The sequence below is a fragment of the Oncorhynchus clarkii genome, chromosome 28 (genome assembly GCF_045791955.1).
Source record: "Oncorhynchus clarkii lewisi isolate Uvic-CL-2024 chromosome 28, UVic_Ocla_1.0, whole genome shotgun sequence".
NCBI classification, from domain to species: domain Eukaryota; kingdom Metazoa; phylum Chordata; class Actinopteri; order Salmoniformes; family Salmonidae; genus Oncorhynchus; species Oncorhynchus clarkii.
The window spans coordinates 90,804-114,655 of record NC_092174.1 but is presented as its reverse complement, the minus strand read 5'-3'; the positions used below and the strand labels follow the sequence as shown (position 1 = coordinate 114,655).

General features: G+C 43.0%; 1 protein-coding gene across 2 annotated transcripts in view; it reads left to right on the top strand.

The window, feature by feature from the left end:
• LOC139386964 (kelch-like family member 18) overlaps positions 1–23,374 on the top strand; it is an 82,151-nt gene extending 58,777 nt beyond the window's left edge. The window contains exons 6-10 of one of the 2 annotated variants that reach the window (XM_071132876.1): positions 376–512; positions 7,631–7,853; positions 11,566–11,670; positions 13,621–13,732; positions 21,309–23,374. In XM_071132876.1, coding sequence (XP_070988977.1) covers positions 376–512; positions 7,631–7,853; positions 11,566–11,670; positions 13,621–13,732; positions 21,309–21,695 — 964 coding nt within the window. In that variant the 3' untranslated portion in view covers positions 21,696–23,374. The remainder of the gene's footprint in view (positions 1–375; positions 513–7,630; positions 7,854–11,565; positions 11,671–13,620; positions 13,733–21,308) is intronic. The other variant, XM_071132877.1, reaches the window with a different exon arrangement.
• The last annotated feature ends 478 nt before the right edge of the window (positions 23,375–23,852 follow it).

Sequence of the window (23,852 nt, the reverse complement as noted above, 5' to 3'; positions counted from 1 at the left end):
GAGAAGGTCAAATGACATGGGCCCCCTTATCGCCAGTATCGCCCACATCGTAATTGGCTACAAGAAACAGTTATCTTGGCTAAAAGCTGTGCAACCATATACTAAATTATAAACTTTTGAACATCCATTGGTGAACATCCAGTGGAGACCGTTTTTAGAAGAAATTGTGAAATATTTAAGGTAAGTGCATGGGTGCCAATATATTTGGCCACAACTGTATATCTGGCATCTGTATCTAAAATGGTTATTGCGAAATAGTTCATCTAAGTTTGGATAAATGTGTATATATCTGCTACTTTTGGAGGCCAAGTAGCTATCATGTAATATTACTGTCATACATTGCCAACCTTTTGAGTTGTGTGTTCCTTCCAACAGGGATCTTGTTGATGAAGCGAAGGATTTCCACCTCATGCCAGAGCGCCGTCCTCACCTGCCCGCTTTTAAGACTCGACAAAGATGCTGTACTTCAATCGCAGGGCTAATATATGCAGTCGGTGGACTAAATAGTGCAGGTACCCTTTTAACATCGCCTCTATTTGTCCCAATAGTTAAAAAATATTGGTACACATCCACAACTTTTTCCACCTTATATCCAGTATCTCCAGCACAATATCAGTGTCAACATATGCGAAAACAATCGTTTCTCCATTCGGTACTTAAAAAGGTCCTAAGGAAGTGCCACATTTTTTTTTTCAACAGTGATTTTCTCCGACAACGAAATTTGCAGTTTTGCCGGAAACTCATTGCAGGTTTTGAAGGTGACTGTGTTTTTTGATGACATCAGCTGGCACTTTCAAAGGACCTTTTTCTTTTAATCTATTTAACTCCCGAAAGTATAAACGTGCCTTTTATGGTGTGGTGCTGGAGATAATGAATGAGGTTAAAAAGTGGTGAATTTACTCTTTTACAATGAAATTGCCAGAGGGTCTGTGAGATGTAAAGATCTAATCCGCATTTGCGGAAACACTGCCACTGTTTGCCCCCCCCCCCCCCCAACGCCTTTGCAATTCTTGTGGTGTTGATGAAAAAATATATTTTTTGCAGTACATATTCTGCTGTTCTATCGCCTGTGCAATGTCTGAGGAAAGCAAACGATGTTAGTTGTTGTTGTTGTAATATCCCAAATGGACATTGCAGTTTCACCAATTAAGGATTCTCACTTTAACGGTTTTACTTAAAGGCCCAGTGCACTCAATGTATGTTTTTACTGTGTTTTGTATCATATTGTACAACAGCTGATGAAACTAACACTGTAGAATCTATACTTCTAATCAGCAGATTTTGCATGGGTGAAGTTTAATAGACCAATAACAGCTAGTTTCCAGTTTTCCCCTCCTCACTCAGACCACTCCCAGACAGTCTTAGAAAAATGATTGCTTTCTTTTTGACCATTTTAATTGAAAACTATTACAGTAAGGTACTTAAAGGAGAAGTTTATCCAAAACCCGGAAACTCCCAAATGATTGCATATATTGAAACCAGTTAAGTGGAATTTTCCCTCACTCTCCCTGTTAGTGCTATACTGAAACAGTTGCAAAAATGGGTCAGGTGACTCATTCGGTCAGACGCTTTCAACAAAACAACACATGTCCAGACTTCGCGGATTTCTGAATCTTGAATTCACTGGCAACTGAGCAGATTAATGCCTGCATCCAGCAACGTCATGAGTCACCTGACCATTTTTGCAGCTGTTTCAGTACAACACTACAGGGAGTGCGGGCAAACTCCACTGAACTAGTCTCAATGTATGAAATCACTTGTGAATTTTGTGTAAACTTCTCCTTTAATTGTTACCCAGAAATGTGATATTAATTTTAAAATGTATTTTATTTAGTTAGCACTGTGTGATTGATTGAGTCTACATACAGTAATGAGAGAAAATTGACAGGGTTACTCAGTGCTTGGAAAGCAAACATTGTCTGCCAGTGGATGAGAGGGCACATGAGACATGGCTTCAGCTTCAGTTCATGTCAGGAAAGTGTTGACACTGGTAGTGGAGACGTCCTGCTCTTTGCTGACTTTTCCTAAATGTTTGTATTTTACACTGCTCATTTGTCCGAATTTTTATATTTCACCTCCCGGAATGTATTTAGTGCCTTTTTACCTGTTTTTTTCACACATATTCCCAATTTAGCCAAGACAAGGGGCTGTAGGATGAGACAGATGTTTTGTATTGAAGTCAAAGTACCCAGAGGAGGAGGATGGATAATAGCTTACCTCCAGCTACAGGTTGGTGCTACCCTAGAAGGTGCTGTTGAGATTACCTTAGACCATTGCAAAACAGTGTGTTTTAACCACGTATTTGGTGATGTGAATATATTTAGTATAGTTTTATCTAAAAAGGATAACATTTTATGTTGGTTCACTCAACGGGCTCAGTTTTCCACCAGCTCAACTGCTTTTACACTATGATTTGACTATTATATATTCAATGTTTGGGGGGGGGGGGGAGAGAGAAAAAAGGAATAGTTTCACCATAATTAAAAGTTCAGTTCACGTAACGGGGTTGACCTTAAAATGAGGTACAGACGTTTAGGATTAAATGTCTGGAATTGTGAAAAACTGAGTTTAAATGTAGTTGGCTAAGGTGTATGTAAACTTCCGACTTCAATTGTATGTATGTATATAATAAATATATATAAGACCTTCTATAATAAATATATATTCTAGGCCTTCTTGCTCGCACACGCTTTTTCAGTTCTGCCCACACATTTTCTAAAGGATTGTGGTCAGGGCTTTGTGATGGCCACTCTAATACCTTGACTTTGTTGTCCTTAAGCCGATTTGCCACAACTTTGGAAGTATGCTTGGGGTCATTGTCCATTTGGAAGACCCATTTGCAACCAAGCTTTAACTTTCTGACTGATGTCTTGAGATGTTGCTTCAATATATCCACATCATTTGCCACCCCTGTGATTCTCGGTTGGGATGGTGTTCTTCAGCTTGCAAGCCTCCCCATTTTTCTTCCAAACATAACGATGTTCATTATGGCCAAACAGTTCTATTTTTGTTTCATCAGAGGACATTTCTCCAAACAGTACAATCTTTGTCCCCATGTGCAATTGCAAAATGTAGTCTGGCTTTTTATGGCGGTTTTGGAGCAGTGGCTTCTTCCTTGCTGAGCGGCCTTTCAGGTTATGTCGATATAGGACTTGTTTTACTGTAGATATTGATACTTTTGTACCTGTTTCCTCCAGCATCTTCACAAGGTCCTTTGCTGTTGTTCTGGGAATAATTAGCAATTTTCGCACCAAAGTGCGTTCATCTCTAGGAGACAGAACGCGTCTCCTTCAAATCAAATCAAATTTTATTTGTCACATACACATGGTTAGCAGATGTTAATGCGAGTGTAGCGAAATGCTTGTGCTTCTAGTTCCGACAATGCAGTAATAACAAGTAATCTAACTAACAATTCCAAAACTACTGTCTTGTACACAGTGTAAGGGGATAAAGAATATGTACATAAGCATATATGAATGAGTGATGGTACAGAGCAGCATAGGCAAGATACAGTAGATGGTATCGAGTACAGTATGTACAAATGAGATGAGTATGTAAACAAAGTGGCATAGTTTAAAGTGGCTAGTGATACATGTATTACATAAGGATACAGTCGATGATATAGAGTACAGTATATACGTATGCATATGAGATGAATAATGTAGGGTAAGTAACATTATATAAGGTAGCATTGTTTAAAGTGGCTAGTGATATATTTACATCATTTCCCATCAATTCCCATTATTAAAGTGGCTGGAGTTGAGTCAGTGTCAGTGTGTTGGCAGCAGCCACTCAGTGTTAGTGGTGGCTGTTTAACAGTCTGATGGCCTTGAGATAGAAGCTGTTTTTCAGTCTCTCGGTCCCAGCTTTGATGCACCTGTACTGACCTCGCCTTCTGGATGATAGCGGGGTGAACAGGCAGTGGCTCGGGTGGTTGATGTCCTTGATGATCTTTATGGCCTTCCTGTGACATCGGGTGGTGTAGGTGTCCTGGAGGGCAGGTAGTTTGCCCCCGGTGATGCGTTGTGCAGACCTCACTACCCTCTGGAGAGCCTTACGGTTGAGGGCGGTGCAGTTGCCATACCAGGCGGTGATACAGCCCGCCAGGATGCTCTCGATTGTACATCTGTAGAAGTTTGTGAGTGCTTTTGGTGACAAGCCGAATTTCTTCAGCCTCCTGAGGTTGAAGAGGCGCTGCTGCGCCTTCTTCACGATGCTGTCTGTGTGAGTGGACCAATTCAGTTTGTCTGTGATGTGTATGCCGAGGAACTTAAAACTTGCTACCCTCTCCACTACTGTTCCATCGATGTGGATAGGGGGGTGTTCCCTCTGCTGTTTCCTGAAGTCCACAATCATCTCCTTAGTTTAGTTGACGTTGAGTGTGAGGTTATTTTCCTGACACCACACTCCGAGGGCCCTCACCTCCTCCCTGTAGGCCGTCTCGTCGTTGTTGGTAATCAAGCCTACCACTGTTGTGTCGTCCGCAAACTTGATGATTGAGTTGGAGGCGTGCGTGGCCACGCAGTCGTGGGTGAACAGGGAGTACAGAAGAGGGCTCAGAACGCACCCTTGTGGGGCCCCAGTGTTGAGGATCAGCGGGGAGGAGATGTTGTTGCCTACCCTCACCACCTGGGGGCGGCCCGTCAGGAAGTCCAGTACCCAGTTGCACAGGGCGGGGTCGAGACCCAGCGTCTCGAGCTTGATGACGAGCTTGGAGGGTACTATGGTGTTGAATGCCGAGCTGTAGTCGATGAACAGCATTCTCACATAGGTATTCCTCTTGTCCAGATGGGTTAGGGCAGTGTGCAGTGTGGTTGAGATTGCATCGTCTGTGGACCTATTTGGGCGGTAAGCAAATTGGAGTGGGTCTAGGGTGTCAGGTAGGGTGGAGGTGATATGGTCCTTGACTAGTCTCTCAAAGCACTTCATGATGACGGATGTGAGTGCTACGGGGCGGTAGTCGTTTAGCTCAGTTACCTTAGCTTTCTTGGGAACAGGAACAATGGTGGCCCTCTTGAAGCATGTGGGAACAGCAGACTGGTATAGGGATTGATTGAATATGTCTGTAAACACACCGGCCAGCTGGTCTGCGCATGCTCTGAGGGCGCGGCTGGGGATGCCGTCTGGGCCTGCTGCCTTGCGAGGGTTAACACGTTTAAATGTCTTACTCACCTCGGCTGCAGTGAAGGAGAGACCGCATGTTTTCGTTGCTGGCCGTGTCAGTGGCACTGTATTGTCCTCAAAGCGGGCAAAAAAGTTATTTAGTCTGCCTGGGAGCAAGACATCCTGGTCCGTGACTGGGCTGGATTTCTTCCTGTAGTCCGTGATTGACTGTAGACCCTGCCACATGCCTCTTGTGTCTGAGCCGTTGAATTGAGATTCTACTTTGTCTCTGTACTGGCGCTTAGCTTGTTTGATAGCCTTGCGGAGGGAATAGCTGCACTGTTTGTATTCGGTCATGTTACCAGACACCTTGCCCTGATTAAAAGCAGTGGTTCGCGCTTTCAGTTTCACACGAATGCTGCCATCAATCCACGGTTTCTGGTTAGGGAATGTTTCTAATCGTTGCTATGGGAACGACATCTTCAATGCACGTTCTAATGAACTCGCACACCGAATCAGCGTATTCGTCAATGTTGTTATCTGACGCAATACGAAACATCTCCCAGTCCACGTGATGGAAGCAGTCTTGGAGTGTGGAGTCAGCTTGGTCGGACCAGCGTTGGACAGACCTCAGCGTGGGAGCCTCTTGTTTTAGTTTCTGTCTGTAGGCAGGGATCAACAAAATGGAGTCGTGGTCAGCTTTTCCGAAAGGGGGGCGGGGCAGGGCCTTATATGCGTCGCGGAAGTTAGAGTAACAATGATCCAAGGTCTTTCCACCCCTGGTTGCGCAATCGATATGCTGATAAAATTTAGGGAGTCTTGTTTTCAGATTAGCCTTGTTAAAATCCCCAGCTACAATGAATGCAGCCTCCGGATAAATCGTTTCCAGTTTGCAGAGAGTTAAATAAAGTTCGTTCAGAGCCATCGATGTGTCTGCTTGGGGGGGGGATATATACGGCTGTGATTATAATCGAAGAGAATTCTCTTGGTAGATAATGCGGTCTACATTTGATTGTGAGGAATTCTAAATCAGGTGAACAGAAGGATTTGAGTTCCTGTATGTTTCTTTCATCACACCATGTCACGTTGGCCATGAGGCATACGCCCCCGCCCCTCTTCTTACCAGAAAGATGTTTGTTTCTGTCAGCGCGATGCGTGGAGAAACCCGTTGGCTGCACCGCTTCGGATAGAGTCTCTCCCGTGAGCCATGTTTCAGTGAAGCAAAGGACGTTACAGTCTCTGATGTCCCTCTGGAATGCTACCCGTGCTCGGATTTCATCAACCTTGTTGTCAAGAGACTGGACATTGGCAGTCTCCTGAGCGGTATGACGGCTGCGTTGTTTGTACAGATGAACGTGGTACCTTCAGGCGTTTGGAAATTGCCCCCAAGGATGAACCAGACTTGTGGAGGTCTCCAATTTTTTTCTGATGTCTTGGCTGATTTTCTTTTGATTTTCCCATGATGCCAAGCAGAGGCACTGAGTTTGAAGGTATGCCTTGAAATGCATCCACAGGTACACCTCCAATTGACTCAAATGTTGTCAATTAGCCTATCAGAAGCTTCTAAAGCCGTGACATACTTTTCTGGATTTTCCAAGCTGTTTAAAGTCACAGTCAACTTAGTGTATGTAAACTTCTGACCCACTGGAATTGTGATACAATTGTTTGAAAAATGACTTGTCATGCACAAAGTAGATGTCATAACCGACTTGCCAAAACTATAGTTTAACAATACATTTGTGGAGTGGTTGAAAAATGAGGTTTAATGACTCCAACCTAAGTGTATGTAAACTTCCGACTTCAACTCTATGTATGTGTGTTATATTGTCCATGACTTTCTAGTGTATGGTTAAAGAGAAAATAGGCTAATTTAATGGAGAGAGAAAATCAACATTGGCATTCTTTTTCAATAAACTCTTCCGACTATTGACTTTTTTTCACAACTACCACCAGTTTGGTTCCAAAAAAGTTACAAGAAATACATAGACATAGTAAAAACATGTGTGTATAAAAAATTATATAAAAGATATTTCAAGCTGAAACCCTCATATTAAACATCTGTGGTATTCGCTAAGTTGGTTTATATTTAGGATCATGTTTTACAACTGTCATTCTATTTTTTATTTGAAAAAATATATATTTTACATGTGTTAAGGCCACACAGAGGGCCAGAGATAATTACAGACAATCTGTGATAATCTTAGGTATTCAAAAGGGCTACTAGATGTCTTGTTATAAATAACATAAAATCCTTAAGTTACAAAAACTCAGATAGTTTACTGGTAAACTTTGAAAGTCTTTTAAAATGTAATGTTGGTGCACAATTTCTACTTAAAATATCAAAGGGACTCAAAATGCACTCTTTGTGGAATGACCCAAATATCAGTACACAAGCCATTGGAAGTTATTTGAAACCGTGACCCAAAAACAAATCATGGACTCAAATCAAATCATGGACTAAGTTATTCGTTACACCCTAACTTGTTTATTTTTGTTTAAATGTTGTGCATGTTTTTTTTTTATCCAGGTGACTCATTGACTGTAGTTGAAGTATTTGACCCAATTGGAAATTGCTGGGAACGCTGTCAGCCAATGAGTACAGCTCGAAGTCGAGTGGGTGTGGCAGTTGTCAATGGGTTACTTTACGCAATCGGTGGATATGATGGACAATCACGGCTAAGCACAGTGGAGGTCTATAACCCAGAAACGGATACTTGGACATGTGTTGCTAGCATGAACAGTCAACGAAGGTGAGAATATCTTTCTAATTATGTACTTTAGGGTTGTTTTATATTAATTCAATCACTTTGACTGCACCCCTTTTGATTTAAATTAAACTTTCCATAAATGTTTATCCATGGTAGAAGTAGTCAGTAATGGACATTTTGAACCTGAATACCAAAACATTCAGGAGATAGGTGCTCAAAGGTTATTCAAGATTCAAAATTCCTACACATACATTCAACTTGAATAACAAAAGACAGAGAAATAAACAAACAAAGAAAAATGTGTTTACAAAAAAGGAGAGAGCTGTTCATTCAGACGTTTTGGCTCCATGTAATCTAAGCATTCGATCCAAAGTGCCTCTCTTAACAATTTCCTCACCATATTGCCACCTCTGGAGGAAAGAAACTTTCTCAATTTCCCAGAATTTCAAGGTAGAGGCTGAGCCATGATTGGCCTTCATGTAATGTCGCGCGATTGCATAGGGTTGTCAAACTATTTGATAGTTTCTCGTTAATTTTGAAAAACATTACAAAAAAATGTACCTTTAACGTTCATGTTAATAATTATGAGCATGCCATTTTGTTTCTTTTCCAAATTAAAAATTTGGTAACGTAAGTACAATTTATTTTTAAATAATTCTGTAATGTTGAAGATCTAATACTGTGTGGGGGGCAAGTTTTCATAAATGTCAATTTATTTAAGAAAAGTGCAAGGTTTCAGATATATTTGTCCGCAACTGTATGTGAAAATAACAAAAATCTTTTAGATAATTGATTTTTCAAGGGCAGAAATAAAAGATCCCAGAAATGTTCCATACACACAAAAGGCGTATTTCTCTTGGACGGCTGGCATTCTGACTGCAGGGATGTACACCAGAGCTGTTGCAAGAGAATTGATTGTTCATTTCTCTGCCATAAGCTACCTCCAATGTCGTTTTAGAGAACTTGGCATTACATCCAACCGGCCTCACAACCGCAGACCACATGTAACCACGCCAGCTCAGGACCTCCACAGCCGGGCTTCTTCACCTGCAGGATTGTCTGAGACCAGCCACCCAGACAACTGAGGAGAATTTCTGTCTGTAATAAAGCCATTTTGTTGGGAAAAACAAATTCTGATTGGCTGGGCCTTGCTCCCCAGTGGGTGGGCCTATGCCCTCCAAGGCCCATCCATGGCTATGCTCCGGCCTATTCAAGTGAAATCGATAGATTAGGGCTTAATACATTTATTTCAATTGACTAATTTCCTCATAAGAACTGTAACTCAGTAAAATCATTGAAATTGTTGCATGTTGCGTTTATATTTTTTCTAGATATTATAAAACAGATTTGAAACCCTGTTTATAAGCTTTCATATAACATCTGAACTATTCATATTTTTCATTGATGCTGCCATGGATGTCTCATGGTAGGGTGGGGTATGCAAAATTGGTCGCATTTAAGCACCTCTATCTCATGAATGTTTTTGCATTCAGGTCCAAAATTTCTACCAATCGGCAACCATGTATGGAAGGTTTCATTCAAAGCAAAATGGGTGTGGTCGAAAAGTGATTAAATTCCTATAGAACGACCCATTTTTAAGTAGATACAGTATACTGATTACCTGTAGATTTTGATAAGTTGTTTAGTAGGCTCCAAATTTACCTATCTACCTAGTAGCTGATCGAGACATTCTAAAATGCTTAACGGAGGATTGTTCACATGTTTTACTTTGCACTAAAGTGCTGTGGTCCTTGTAAATTAATAGGTTTAAAATTATTTGGAGAGGAATCAGGCATGCAATTTAAAACATGATAAATAGTAATTGACTGGGATGTTGGTCTCTGAATGCAATTTATTAGTATATGTTGGCATTGGCTAGTTTATCAAAACCAAATTGCTGTCACTCTTTGTCCATAGACTGCATTCAAACAAGTAAATTAATTATCCCCCAAACCAAACAATGATAGTTGTGGAACAGCTACTATTGTGACAAGTTCTACGAGTACCCACCCTATTTAAGTCATGTAACCTACAACTCAACTTGGTGTACTTGAACGTCATCTCATACATGAATCAAATAAGCCCTGGGGAAAGCATAGACATACAGTACCAGTCAAAAGTTTGCTACACATATACTCATTCCAGGGTTTGTATTTATTTTTACTATTTTCTACATTGTAGAATAATAGTGAAGACATGAAAACTATGAAATAACACCTGGAGTCATGTAGGAATCAAAAAAATAGTTAAACAAATCAAAATATATGTTATATTTGAGATTCTTCAAAGTAGCTACCCTTTGCCAAAGTAGCCACCCTTTGCACACTCTTGGTATTCGCTCAACCAGCTTCATGATGTAGTCGCCTGGAATGCTTTTCAATTAACAGGTGTGCCTTGTTAAAAGTTTATTTGTGGAATTTCTTTCCTTTTTAATGCTTTTGAGCCAATCAGTTGTGTTTTGACAAGGTCTATGGACCTTGTCAAAACACAACTGATTGGCTCAAAAGCATTAAAAATGGCAAGAACAGCTCAAATAAGCAAAGAGAAATGACAGCACATCATTAGTTTGAGACATGATGGTCAGTCAATCCGGAAATTGTCAAGAACTTTGAAAGTTCATTCGCTATGAAGAAACTGGCTCTCATGAGGACCGCCACAGGAAAGGAAGACAGAGTTACCTATGCTGCAGAGGATAAGTTCATTGGCGTTACCAGCCTCAGAAATTGCAGCCAAAATAAATGCTTCACAGAGTTGAAGTAACAGACATCTCAACATCAACTGTTCAGGGGAGACTGCGTGAATCAGGCTTTCGTTGTCGAATTGCTGCAAAGAAACCAGTATTAAAGGACACCAATAAGAAGGGCCAAGAAAAATGAGCAATGTAAATTAGACCGGTGAAGACCTTTGGTCTGCAGTCCAAATTTGCGATTTTTGGTTCCAACTGCCATGTCTTTGTGAGACGCAGAGTAGGTGAACGGATGATCTCTGTATCTGTGGTTCCCAGCGTGAAGCATGGAGGAGGAGGTGTGATGGTGCTTTGCTGGCGATACTGTAAGTGATTTATTTAGATTTCAAGGCACACTTACCCAGCATGGCTACCACAGCATTCTGCAGCGATACGCCATCCCATCTGCGCTTAGAGGGCTATGATTTGTTTTTCAACAGGACAATGGCCCAGGCTGTGTAAGGGCTATTTTGACCAAGGAGGAGAGTGATGGAGTGCTGTGTCAGATGACCTGGCCTCCACAATCACCTGACCTCAACCCAATGGAGATGTTTTGGGATGAATTTCACCTCAGAGTGATGGAAAAGCAGCCAACAAACAAGTGCTCATCATATGTGGGAACTCCTTCAAGACTGTTGGAAAAGCATTCCTGGTGAAGCTGGTTGAGAGAATGCCAAGAGTGTCTAAAGCTGTCATCAAGGCAAAGGGTGGCTGTTAGAACAATCTCAAATATATTTTGATTTGCTTAACACTATTTTGGTTACTACATGATTCCATGTGTTATTTCATAGTTTTGATGTCTTCACTTTTATTATATAATGTAGAAAATAGTAAAAATAAAGAAAAAGCTTTGAATGAGTAGGTGTGTCCAAACTTTTGACTGTTACTGTATATTCTATGGTTTTTATACACCATTGGTGAAAACCCTAGTTAAATGGACAGGAGCTTCTTGATCCAGCTGATGGGTCTGCAAAAACACGTTATTGTGTGTTTATCCTCGTTCCCCTTTCTCCATCTCTCCGAATGCAGTGCAATGGGAACAGTGGTGGTTGACGGACATATCTATGTGTGCGGGGGCTATGATGGCAAATCCTCACTCAACTCAGTAGAGTGCTACTCTCCAGAAGCCAACAGGTTCTGTACATTTCCTATGTGATTTACTTTACTTTGACTCCCTGAATTCCCAGTCAAGCTAGACCAGAGGATATACTACGTACCTGGTTTGAGGAGTTAGTGAGGTAACTTTGGTCAACTCTGAGTTCCACTCGGGATAACCGGTACCATGAAAGTGGCTCACCTTTTAGCCAGGTATATTTCTATGGCAACAAATGCTTCAGAACTAACCTTCTCCGGGGCAGGCTAACTCAGTTTATCCTGGATGATTTTTGAGCCGTGAGTTGAGGACCAATTAAATCAGATTCCCTCTCTCTCGCAAACATTGCGACATCATCCCCTTCATTTGAGGAAGACGATCAATTCAAATATTTTATTTTATTAATTCAATGTTTTTTGTGTTAAAAAAAATTGTAATTAAAATACCTTGCATATTTAGTAATGACAGAATGGATTTGAAAGTTCACACACAGTAATACTTTTGTATGACATTCTAAAATTATTTTAATAGGCTGCCATTTACGTATCACTGACCTAGCCCCTACACCCATTGTACTGTGAGGATTGGATTTTTAAATGTAACCTTTACTTAACTAGCCAAGTCAGATTCTTATTTACAATTACGGCCTACACCGGCTAAATCCGGACGACGCTGGGCCAATTGTGCGCCGCCCTATGGGGACTCCTAATCACGACTGGATGTGATGCAGCCTGGATTCGCACTGAGATGCGGTGTCTTGGACTACTGCGCCACTTGGGATAGGTGTCTGCCGTACAGCAACAATTCCCCCTTGAAGGAGAAGATGGAGCTACTTCCACATTTGACCCTTAATTGACATTGATGTATTCTACACTGAGTGTACAAAACATTAGGAATACTTAATATTAGTAACACCTAATATTGCATTGTAACCCCTTTTGTCCTCAGTACAGCCTCAATTCGTCAGGGCAGGGCGTCAGGACTCTACAAGGTGTTGAAAGCGCTCCACAGGGATGCTGGATCATGTTGACTCCAATGCTTCCCACAGTTGGTGTCATGTTGGCTGGATGTCCTTTGGGTGGTGGACCATTCTTCATGCACATGGGAAACTGTTGAGCTTGAAAAACCCAGCAGCGTTGCAGTTCTTGACACAAACCGGTGCGCCTGGCACCTACTAACATATCCCATTTGTTTTGCCCATTCACCCTTTGAATGGCACACATACACAATCCATGTCTCAATTATCTGAAGGTTTAAGAATCCTTCTTGAACCTGTCTCCTCCCCTTCATCTACACAGATTGAAGTGGATTTAACAACTGCCATTAATAAGGGATCATAGCTTTGACCTGGATTCACCTGGTCAGTCTGTCATGGAAAGAGCAGGTGGTCTTAATGTTTTGTACAGTCAGTGTATATACATGCTCCTACCTCCACATGAACTGTTGTGGAAGTTGGCCTGATACTGCTGTTGACTTAATGCATTTAAAACACATTTTATTATTATTTAAACCTTTATTTAACTAGGCAAGTCTTATTTACAATGACGGCCTACCCCGGACGACGCTGGGCCAATTGGGAGTCCCATAGGGAGGCGCACAATCACGGCCGGATTCGAACCAGGCTCTGTAGTGACACCTCTTGCACTGAGATGCAGTGCCTTGCGCCACTCGGGAGCCCTGCCGACTCTACCTTTTAATTCTGAGCTTGGTTGTGGAGGAATGTAAAAGTTTTTTTATATATATAATTTTATTGCTAATGTCATATTTTGTAACATTCATTTTGAGTATTTCTGCTGTGTTTTACTTCCTTACACTTATCCAGTTCTATCCAAAACCATTACTTTAGATCATATCACATCACACATATCAAGTATGTAAAACTATTTTCAAATGTATCATGTTGTTAGTGTGACTTTTATATTAAGTGAAAAGGTGTAGCCCATCTGTATCAACATTAAAGTGCACCTGCTTTTCCTTATACACTCGTGCAGGTGGACAGTAATGACAGAGATGAGTGCAAGTCGCAGTGCAGCTGGGGTGACTGTTTTTGATGGAAGGATTTTTGTATCTGGTGGTCATGACGGTTTACAGATCTTCAATACGGTAAGGATGCCATTTGACATACAACCTGCAAATTGCTGACAGGACTAAGGTAGATGAACAGGAGAGGATTAGGTCTATTAGGCACTATTTGCAGGTGGGAAATGTGACATGTATGGCCCCTTTAAATCTAAAAAAGGATTAGATATTTTTCTTCAGATCAACACAACCTACTTGAAATTGAAATTAGAATTTTTGATTACATAATGTAGGCCTTCGCACTCCTTACTGTGGTACATATTAAGATCAGGAACAAACATTTTCACAAAATATGTCTAGTCTCAGCCCTGAGAGCGGCAGGGTAGCCTAGTGGTTAGAGCGTTGGACTAGTAACCGGAAGGGTGCAAGTTCAAATCCTCGAGCTAACAAGGTACAAATCTGTCCTTCTGCCCCTGAACAGGCAGTTAACCCTAGGCTGTCATTGAAAATAAGAATTTGTTCTTAACTGACTTGACTAGTTAAATTAAGGTAAAAACTTTAAAACTGGTTGAAAATCAAAGACAATACTAACATATTGCAGTCCATCAATGATTCCCGACCAATTTTGCTGAGAATGATGGATAGATGTTGCCCCAAAAGTTGTGCAATATTGGTGGAAATGAATAACAATTATTCACAGCTGTATTTGCTGCCGAAGGTGCTTCCACTAAGTATCAACTATAGGGTGTGAAGATGCTACACCATCAATATAATACACAATTATACCTTTTTTTGTGGAACTTTTAAAGTGTGCAGTAGGTTGCGTTGATCAGTGGGGAAAAATCACAATTTATGCATTTCTAGATATTAAAGGAAGGGAGCATCATGTGAAAACTGTGCAAAAGATGTGAAGACTTTCAGTAGGTACTGTATACAGTGGGGCAAAAAAGTACACTGCTCAAAAAAATAAAGGGAGCACTTAAACAACACAATGTAACTCCAAGTCAATCACACTTCTGTGATATCAAATTGTCCACTTAGGAAGCACCACTGATTGACAATAAATTTCACATGCTGTTGTGAAAATGGAATAGACAACAGGTGGAAATTATAGGCAATTAGCAAGACACCCCCAATAATCAAATCAAATCAAATCAAATTTTATTTGTCACATACACATGGTTAGCAGATGTTAATGCGAGTGTAGCGAAATGCTTGTGCTTCTAGTTCCGACAATGCAGTAATAACAAGTAATCTAACTAACAATTCCAAAACTACTGTCTTGTACACAGTGTAAGGGGATAAAGAATATGTACATAAGGATATATGAATGAGTGATGGTACAGAGCAGCATAGGCAAGATACAGTAGATGGTATCGGGTACAGTATGTACAAATGAGATGAGTATGTAAACAAAGTGGCATAGTATAGTATAAAGTGGCTAGTGATACATGTATTACATAAGGATACCGTCGATGATATAGAGTACAGTATATACGTATGCGTATGAGATGAATAATGTAGGGTAAGTAACATTTATATAAGGTAGCATTGTTTAAAGTGGCTAGTGATATATTTACATCATTTCCCATCAATTCCCATTATTAAAGTGGCTGGAGTTGAGTCAGTGTCAGTGTGTTGGCAGCAGCCACTCAGTGTTAGTGGTGGCTGTTTAACAGTCTGATGGCCTTGAGATAGAAGCTGTTTTTCAGTCTCTCGGTCCCAGCTTTGATGCACCTGTACTGACCTCGCCTTCTGGATGATAGCGGGGTGAACAGGCAGTGGCTCGGGTGGTTGATGTCCTTGATGATCTTTATGGCCTTCCTGTGACATCGGGTGGTGTAGGTGTCCTGGAGGGCAGGTAGTTTGCCCCCGGTGATGCGTTGTGCAGACCTCACTACCCTCTGGAGAGCCTTACGGTTGAGGGCGGTGCAGTTGCCATACCAGGCGGTGATACAGCCCGCCAGGATGCTCTCGATTGTGCATCTGTAGAAGTTTGTGAGTGCTTTTGGTGACAAGCCGAATTTCTTCAGCCTCCTGAGGTTGAAGAGGCGCTGCTGCGCCTTCTTCACGATGCTGTCTGTGTGAGTGGACCAATTCAGTTTGTCTGTGATGTGTATGCCGAGGAACTTAAAACTTGCTACCCTCTCCACTACTGTTCCATCGATGTGAATAGGGGGGTGTTCCCTCTGCTGTTTCCTGAAGTCCACAATCATCTCCTTAGTTTTGTTGACGTTGAGTGTGAGGTTGTTTTCCTGACACCACACTCCGAGGGCCCTCACCTCCTCCCTGTAGGCCGTCTCATCGTTGTTGGTAATCAAGCCTACCACTGTTGTGTCGTCCGCAAACTTGATGATTGAGTTGGAGGCGTGCGTGGCCACGCAGTCGTGGGTGAACAGGGAGTACAGGAGAGGGCTCAGAACGCAACCTTGTGGGGCCCCAGTGTTGAGGATCAGCGGGGAGGAGATGTTGTTGCCTACCCTCACCACCTGGGGGCGGCCCGTCAGGAAGTCCAGTACCCAGTTGCACAGGGCGGGGTCGAGACCCAGGGTCTCGAGCTTGATGACGAGCTTGGAGGGTACTATGGTGTTGAATGCCGAGCTGTAGTCGATGAACAGCATTCTCACATAGGTATTCCTCTTGTCCAGATGGGTTAGGGCAGTGTGCAGTGTGGTTGAGATTGCATCGTCTGTGGACCTATTTGGGCGGTAAGCAAATTGGAGTGGGTCTAGGGTGTCAGGTAGGGTGGAGGTGATATGGTCCTTGACTAGTCTCTCAAAGCACTTCATGATGACGGATGTGAGTGCTACGGGGCGGTAGTCATTTAGCTCAGTTACCTTAGCTTTCTTGGGAACAGGAACAATGGTGGCCCTCTTGAAGCATGTGGGAACAGCAGACTGGTATAGGGATTGATTGAATATGTCCGTAAACACACCGGCCAGCTGGTCTGCGCATGCTCTGAGGGCGCGGCTGGGGATGCCATCTGGGCCTGCAGCCTTGCGAGGGTTAACACGTTTAAATGTCTTACTCACCTCGGCTGCAGTGAAGGAGAGACCGCATGTTTTCGTTGCAGGCCGTGTCAGTGGCACTGTATTGTCCTCAAAGCGGGCAAAAAAGTTATTTAGTCTGCCTGGGAGCAAGACATCCTGGTCCGTGACTGGGCTGGGTTTCTTCCTGTAGTCCGTGATTGACTGTAGACCCTGCCACATGCCTCCACACTCCAAGACTGCTTCCATCACGTGGACTGGGAGATGTTTCGTATTGCGTCAGATAACAACATTGACGAATACGCTGATTCGGTGTGCGAGTTCATTAGAACGTGCGTTGAAGATGTCGTTCCCATAGCAACGATTAAAACATTCCCTAACCAGAAACCGTGGATTGATGGCAGCATTCGTGTGAAACTGAAAGCGCGAACCACTGCTTTTAATCAGGGCAAGGTGTCTGGTAACATGACCGAATACAAACAGTGCAGCTATTCCCTCCGCAAGGCTATCAAACAAGCTAAGCGCCAGTACAGAGACAAAGTAGAATCTCAATTCAACGGCTCAGACACAAGGAGTGGCTCTGCAGGTGGGACCACAGACCACTTCTCAGTTCCTATGCTTCCTGGCTGATGTTTTGGTCACTTTTGAATGCTGGCGGTGCTTTCACTCTAGTGGTAGCATGAGACGGAGTCTACAACCCACACAAGTGGCTCAGGTAGTGCAGCTCATCCAGGATGGCACATCAATGCGAGCTGTAGCAAGAAGGTTTGCTGTGTCTGACGGCGTAGTGTCCAGAGCATGGAGGCGCTACCAGGAGACAGGCCAGTACATCAGGAGACGTGGAGGAGGCCGTAGGAGGGCAACAACCCAGCAGCAGGACTGCTACCTTTGTGCAATTAGGAGCAGGAGGAGCACTGCCAGAACACTGCAAAATGACTTCCAGCAGGCCACAAATGTGCATGTGTCTGCTCAAACGGTCAGAAACAGACTCTATGAGGGTGGTATGAGGGCCCGACGTCCACAGGTGGGGGTTGTGCTTACAGCCCAACACCGTGCAGGACGTTTGGCATTTGCCAGAGAACACCAAGATTGGCAAATTCGCCACTGGCGCCCTGTGCTCTTCACAGATGAAAGCAGGTTCACACTGGGCACATGTGACAGACGTGACAGAGTCTGGAGACGCCGTGGAGAACGTATCAGTATACCTGCAACATCCTCCAGCATGACCGTTTTGGCGGTGGGTCAGTCATGGTGTGGGGTGGCATTTCTTTGGGGGGCCGCACAGCCCTCCGTGTGCTCGCCAGAGGTAGCCTGACTGCCATTAGGTTCCGAGATGAGATCCTCAGACCCCTTGTGAGACCATATGCTGGTGCGGTTGGCCCTGGGTTCCGCCTAATGCAAGACAATGCTAGACCTCATGTGGCTGGAGTGTGTCAGCAGTTCCTGCAAGAGGAAGGCATTGATGCTATGGACCGCCCGTTCCCCAGGCCTGAATCAAATTGAGCACATCGGGAACATCATGTCTCGCTCCATCCACCAACGCCACGTTGCACCACAGACTGTCCAGAAGTTGGCGGATGCTTTAGTCCAGGTCTTGGAGGAGATCCCTCAGGAGACCATCCGCCACCTCATCAGGAGCATGCCCAGGCGTTGTAGGGAGGTCATACAGGCACGTGGAGGCTATACACACTACTGAGCCTCATTTTGACTTGTTTTAAGGGCATTACATCAAAGTTGGATCAGCCTGTAGTGTGGTTTTCCACTTTAATTTTGAGTGTGACTCCAAATCCAGACCTCCATGGGTTGATAAATTTGATTTCCATTGATCATTTTTGTGTGATTTTGTTGTCAGCACATTCAACTATGTAAAGAAAAAAGTATTTAATAAGAATATTTCATTCATTCACATCTAGGATGTGTTATTTTAGTGTTGCCTTTATTTTTTTGAGCAGTGTATTTAGTCAGCCACCAATTGTGCAAGTTCTCCCACTTAAAAAGATGAGGCCTGTAATTTTCATCATAGGTACACTTCAACTATGACAGACAAAATGAGGAAAAAAAATCCAGAAAATCACATTGTAGGATTTTTAATGAATTTATTTGCAAATGATGGTGGAAAATAAGTATTTGGTCAATAACAAAAGTTTATCTCAATACCCTTTGTTGGCAATGACAGAAGTCAAACGTTTTCTGCAAGTCTTCACAAGGTTTTCACACACTGTTGCTGGTATTTTTGCCCATTCCTCCATGCAGATCTCCTCTAGAGCAGTGATGTTTTTGGGCTGTTGCTGGGCAACACAGACTTTCAACTCCCTCCAAAGATTTTCTATGGGGTTGAGATCTGGAGACTGGCTAGGCCACTACAAAACCTTGAAATGCTTCTTGCAAAGCCACTCCTTCGTTGCCCGGGCAGTGTGTTTGGGATCATTGTCATGCTGAAAGACCCAGCCACGTTTCATCTTCAATGCCCTTGCTGATGGAAGGAGGTTTTCACTCAAAATCTCACAATACACGGCCCCATTCATTCTTTCCTTTACACGGATCAGTCGTTCTGGTCCCTTTGCAGAAAAACAGCCCCAAAGCATGATGTTTCCATCTCCATGCTTCACAGTAGGTATGGTGTTCTTTAGATGCACGACGAGTTGAGTTTTTACCAAAAAGTTATATTTTGGTTTGATCTAACCAAATGCTCTCTAGCAAACTTCAGACGGGCCTGGACATGTACTGGCTTAAGCAGGGGGACACGTCTGGCACTGCAGGATTTGAGTCCCTGGCGGCGTAGTGTGTTACTGATGGTATGCTTTGTTACTTTGGTCCCAGCCTTCTGCAAGTCATTCACTAGGTTCCCCCGTGTGGTTCTGGGATTTTTGCTCAAAGTTCTTGTGATCATTTTGACCCCACGGGGTGAGATCTTGCGTGGAGCCCCAGATCGAGGGAGATTATCAGTGGTCTTGTATGTCTTCCATTTCCTAATAATTGCTCCCACAGTTGAGTGCTTCAAACCAAGCTGCTTACCTATTGCAGATTCAGTCTTCCCAGCCTGGTGAAGGTCTACAATTTTGTTTCCGGTGTCCTTTGACAGCTCTTTGGTCTTGGCCATAGTGGAGTTTGGAGTGTGACTGTTTGAGGTTGTGGACAGGTGTCTTTTATACTGATAACAAGTTCAAACAGGTGCCATTAATACAGGTAACAAGTGGAGGACAGAGGAGCCTCTTAAAGAAGAGGTTACAGGTCTGTGAGAGCCAGAAATCTTGCTTGTTTGTAGGTGACCAAATACCTATTTGTTCACCATAATTTGCAAATACATTCATAAAAAATCCCACAATGTGATTTTCTGAAAATTAGAAAAAAAATCGCCTGTCATAGTTGAAGTGTACCTATGATGAAAATTACAGGCCTCTCATCTTTTTAAGTGGGAGAACTTGCACAATTGGTGGCTGACTAAATACTTTTTTGCCCCACTGTATATATGCCTCTCCCCATCAGACCCGGGATTCAATCCCCACCCCCCGCTCCGAACCCTTCGCTCTCCGCTCCGAACCCTTCGCTCTCCCCTCCGAACCCTTCGCTCTCCCTCTCCGAACCCTTCGCTCCCCGCTCCAAACCCTTCGCCCCCCGCTCCGAACCCTTCGCTCCCCACTTCTAACCCTTCACTCCCCGCTCCAAAACCTTGACTGCCTACTCCCCGCCCCGAGCCCTTTCTCTCCTCGCCCCGAGCCCTTTCTCTCCCCGCCCCGAGCCCCTTCTCTCCCCGCCCCGAGCCCCTTCTCTCCCCGCCCCGAGCCCCTTCTCTCCCCGCCCCAAGCCCTTTCTCTCCCCGCCCCAAGCCCTTTCTCTCCCCGCCCCAAGCCCTTTCTCTCCCCGCTCCAAGCCCTTTCTCTCTCCGCTCCAAGCCCTTACTCTCTTCGCTCCAAACGCTTCTCTCTCCGCTACCCTCTCCAAACCCTTCTCCTCCCCGCTCCAAACCCTTCTCCTTCCCGCTCCAAACCCTTCTCCTTCCCGCTCCAAACCCTTCTCCTTCCAGCTCCAAACCCTTCTCCTTCCAGCTCCAAACCCTTCTCCTTCCAGCTCCAAACTCTCCGCTCCCCGCTCCAAACCCTTCTCTCGCCGCTCCCCGCTCCAAACCCTTCTCTTCCCTGCTCCAAACCCTTCTCTTCCCCGCTCCAAACCCTTCTCTTCCCCGCTCCAAACCCTTCTCTTCCCCGCTCCAAACCCTTCAATCCCCACTCCCCGCTCCAAACTCTTAGCGAGCAGGATTCTAAGACTCTGACAAAAAAGTGTTTTCTTCAAATGTCCTTTTTACCACTCGTCTGTGATGGTGTTGATTGATCCAAAGAGTTTTTTTTAAGCGTATCTGGTACTATACCCATGTATAATCTCTGATGAAATTATTTGGCTGCATAGGCAATTTAGCATTTACAAAATTGACATTTTAGTGCTGTTTAAACAAGCTATGCCCTTCCACTTCCATTCTAATCAGGCTAATCTACTGGAGGCTGCTCTTGTAAAAATAATCAATGACCAATTAATAGTTTACATTTCATAAACAGTTTGGCTCAATCAATATCACGGGTGAATGTTAAAAAGTCCATAATCTCTTAAATCGTGAACATACCCTTTAAAATGCATTAGACTCTGAAAGAGAATGACTAATGACCCCTCCCATCCTGTAGGTGGAGTACTACAACCAGCACACAGCTCTTTGGCACCCCGTTGCTGGCATGATGAACAAGCGCTGTCGTCACGGCGCTGCAGCCCTTGGCAGCCATCTCTATGTGGCGGGGGGTTATGATGGTTCCGGGTTCCTCAGCGGGGCCGAGGTGTACAGCTCAGTGGCAGACCAATGGAGCCACCTGGTGGCCATGAACACACGGCGCAGCAGAGTCTCACTGGTGGCAAACTGTGGCAGGCTTTACTCCGTGGGTGGCTATGACGGACAATCCAACCTGAGCTCTGTAGAGATGTACGACGCTGAGACCAACCGCTGGACATTCATGGCACCCATGGTGTGCCACGAGGGTGGGGTGGGTGTTGGTTGTATACCCCTTCAGCCTGCTTAACCCCTACCATCCCCAAAAGCCCAAAGACTTTTAGATTTTTGTCAATTATTTTTTAAATCAATTAACAAGAAAAAGGTATAAATGTATGTTTCTGTATACCAGGTACCACAGTTCAAACCATTTGATTGATTTAAGTCTGGTTTAGCCATTGTACCATTGAAAGGTTTATAATGAGAATGTTCATAGGGCATTAGTACATGAGTAAACATATGTTGGGATTCAGTTGCGTAGTTTGTAGGGATACAGAGGCTGGGGTTTTGGGATGGCCGGAGGTAACTGCACTGACCATTAGGCTCTAAGCTCCTATTTGGCAGGAGCGACAATAAATTAACTTGCAGTGAACACGTAGATTAAGAGAGCGATGAATGAATAGCAGGACAAGTGTGGACTTGTATCGTATGATATGTGCATCAGAATTTACAACCTAGAAGTGATACTTCATACCAGAATCTGTCCCGAATGTTACTATCACTATCAATGTCTGCACCATTGTACTGAGGATTGAGTTGCACTATCTGATCTGGAAGCCTTGTCATGGTTTCAGGTTTCACAATGTTGGTGAATTTCTTTGTGTTTTGGGAAAATAGGTATTATTTTGATTGGGATCATTTGCTTATGAATATTATTATAAAGTAACTGACCACCATAACTCCTTGCCCTTTGATTGTGGGAACTGTTTTCCCAACAAGGATCTTAGCAAAAGGGAACTGAAGAACTGTCTTCCGGGTGATTGCATTACGATGCCACAACACCAAGTTGTATAGCAACTTGATAACCCTTCAAATTGTTTAAACAAAATGAACAACACCTCATGTGCGTTCAACAGAGGAAATAGTTTGCTAACGTATTCCATTTGTCTTCTGTTAGCTGCGAAAGCTCGCTAACAGTGTGCTGCGAACGTAAAATATCTGTTTCGGGTGTAAACTGCCACCACCCAAGGCTTTCTATTACATGTAGTAGGAATAGGAAAGTCATTTTCAGTTTGATTCTCATTGCTAAACTGTCATGGTAATCCTTGCAAACATTTAGCTTTTTAATGTTTCACCATAACTTTAATTCAAAATCGTTCAACTGAAATTGTTACTAAGTAACATGTTCATCACAAACAGAACCCTTGTTGAACGCACCTCTGCTCAAAGTGCAATTTCATATTTTATTATAAAATAGTATGGGAGAACTTAAGTGGCTAAAATATGAAGTGTGCTTTGAAGAGTGCATAGCGACGATGTAGCTGCAAATGTTATGCTTTATTACCCAAAATATTGAATATGTCAAAAGCAGACTGTGTGCAGCACATTTAGGGAGCATTCCAGTAACATTCTGATTATTATTTTTTTTGCATCTCCCTTGGAACAACAGTGGCAAACTATTTTAAGAATGAGGTATTGTGTAATGTAATTGAAAATGGATTGTACAGTGAGATGTAGTATTGCTTTATAGACTTGTTTGTCAGACTTTATCTGCTGCATTTGTCACGATTTAAATAACTTTCATTTGGGATTAATTACTGTGAACTGTTGATGTTTAGCTTATTTCTGCTGATGTTCTGGTAATATATTACACACACATTTTATATATATATATTTTTTTTTTTGCATTATTATGTTTGCAGTATTCTTACTGCTCTTCACTTGGTACTGTCTGGTCCCAGGCTACAAATTGTATTTATTAGTGCATTCTTTTGTTGTTGTTTCTTGATTCTTAACTTTACGATTAGTACTACTATCACAAATATGTAAGCTTGAAGGGATAGTGATTTTTTTAATGACTTCCCTAGGGTGTTCTTTCCTCCAAACTGTTTATGAATTTGTTAGCAGTTCATTTAGCAACGTCAAGAATAATCTGACTAGCATTTTGGGAGAATGTAGGATTCCATCCGTTAGTAGGGCATTCAAAACCATTACAATTGGTGCAAGTTGAGTTGCAGACATTTTTTTAATATAAACAGGGACATCCCATTGAGACCATGGCCTCTTTATAAGGGAGCACTGCACACAATCATATAAATTCCCAATATTTACAATTGCAACGCAATAAAAACATACCAAATTTACAAGTGTTTGGATCGTGATCGTGTTGATCATGGAAAAACAAACACATTCCTCAGTAAAAAGGTAAATCAACCAGTCGTCTGAACTGCTCTAGTGGCACCAAAAC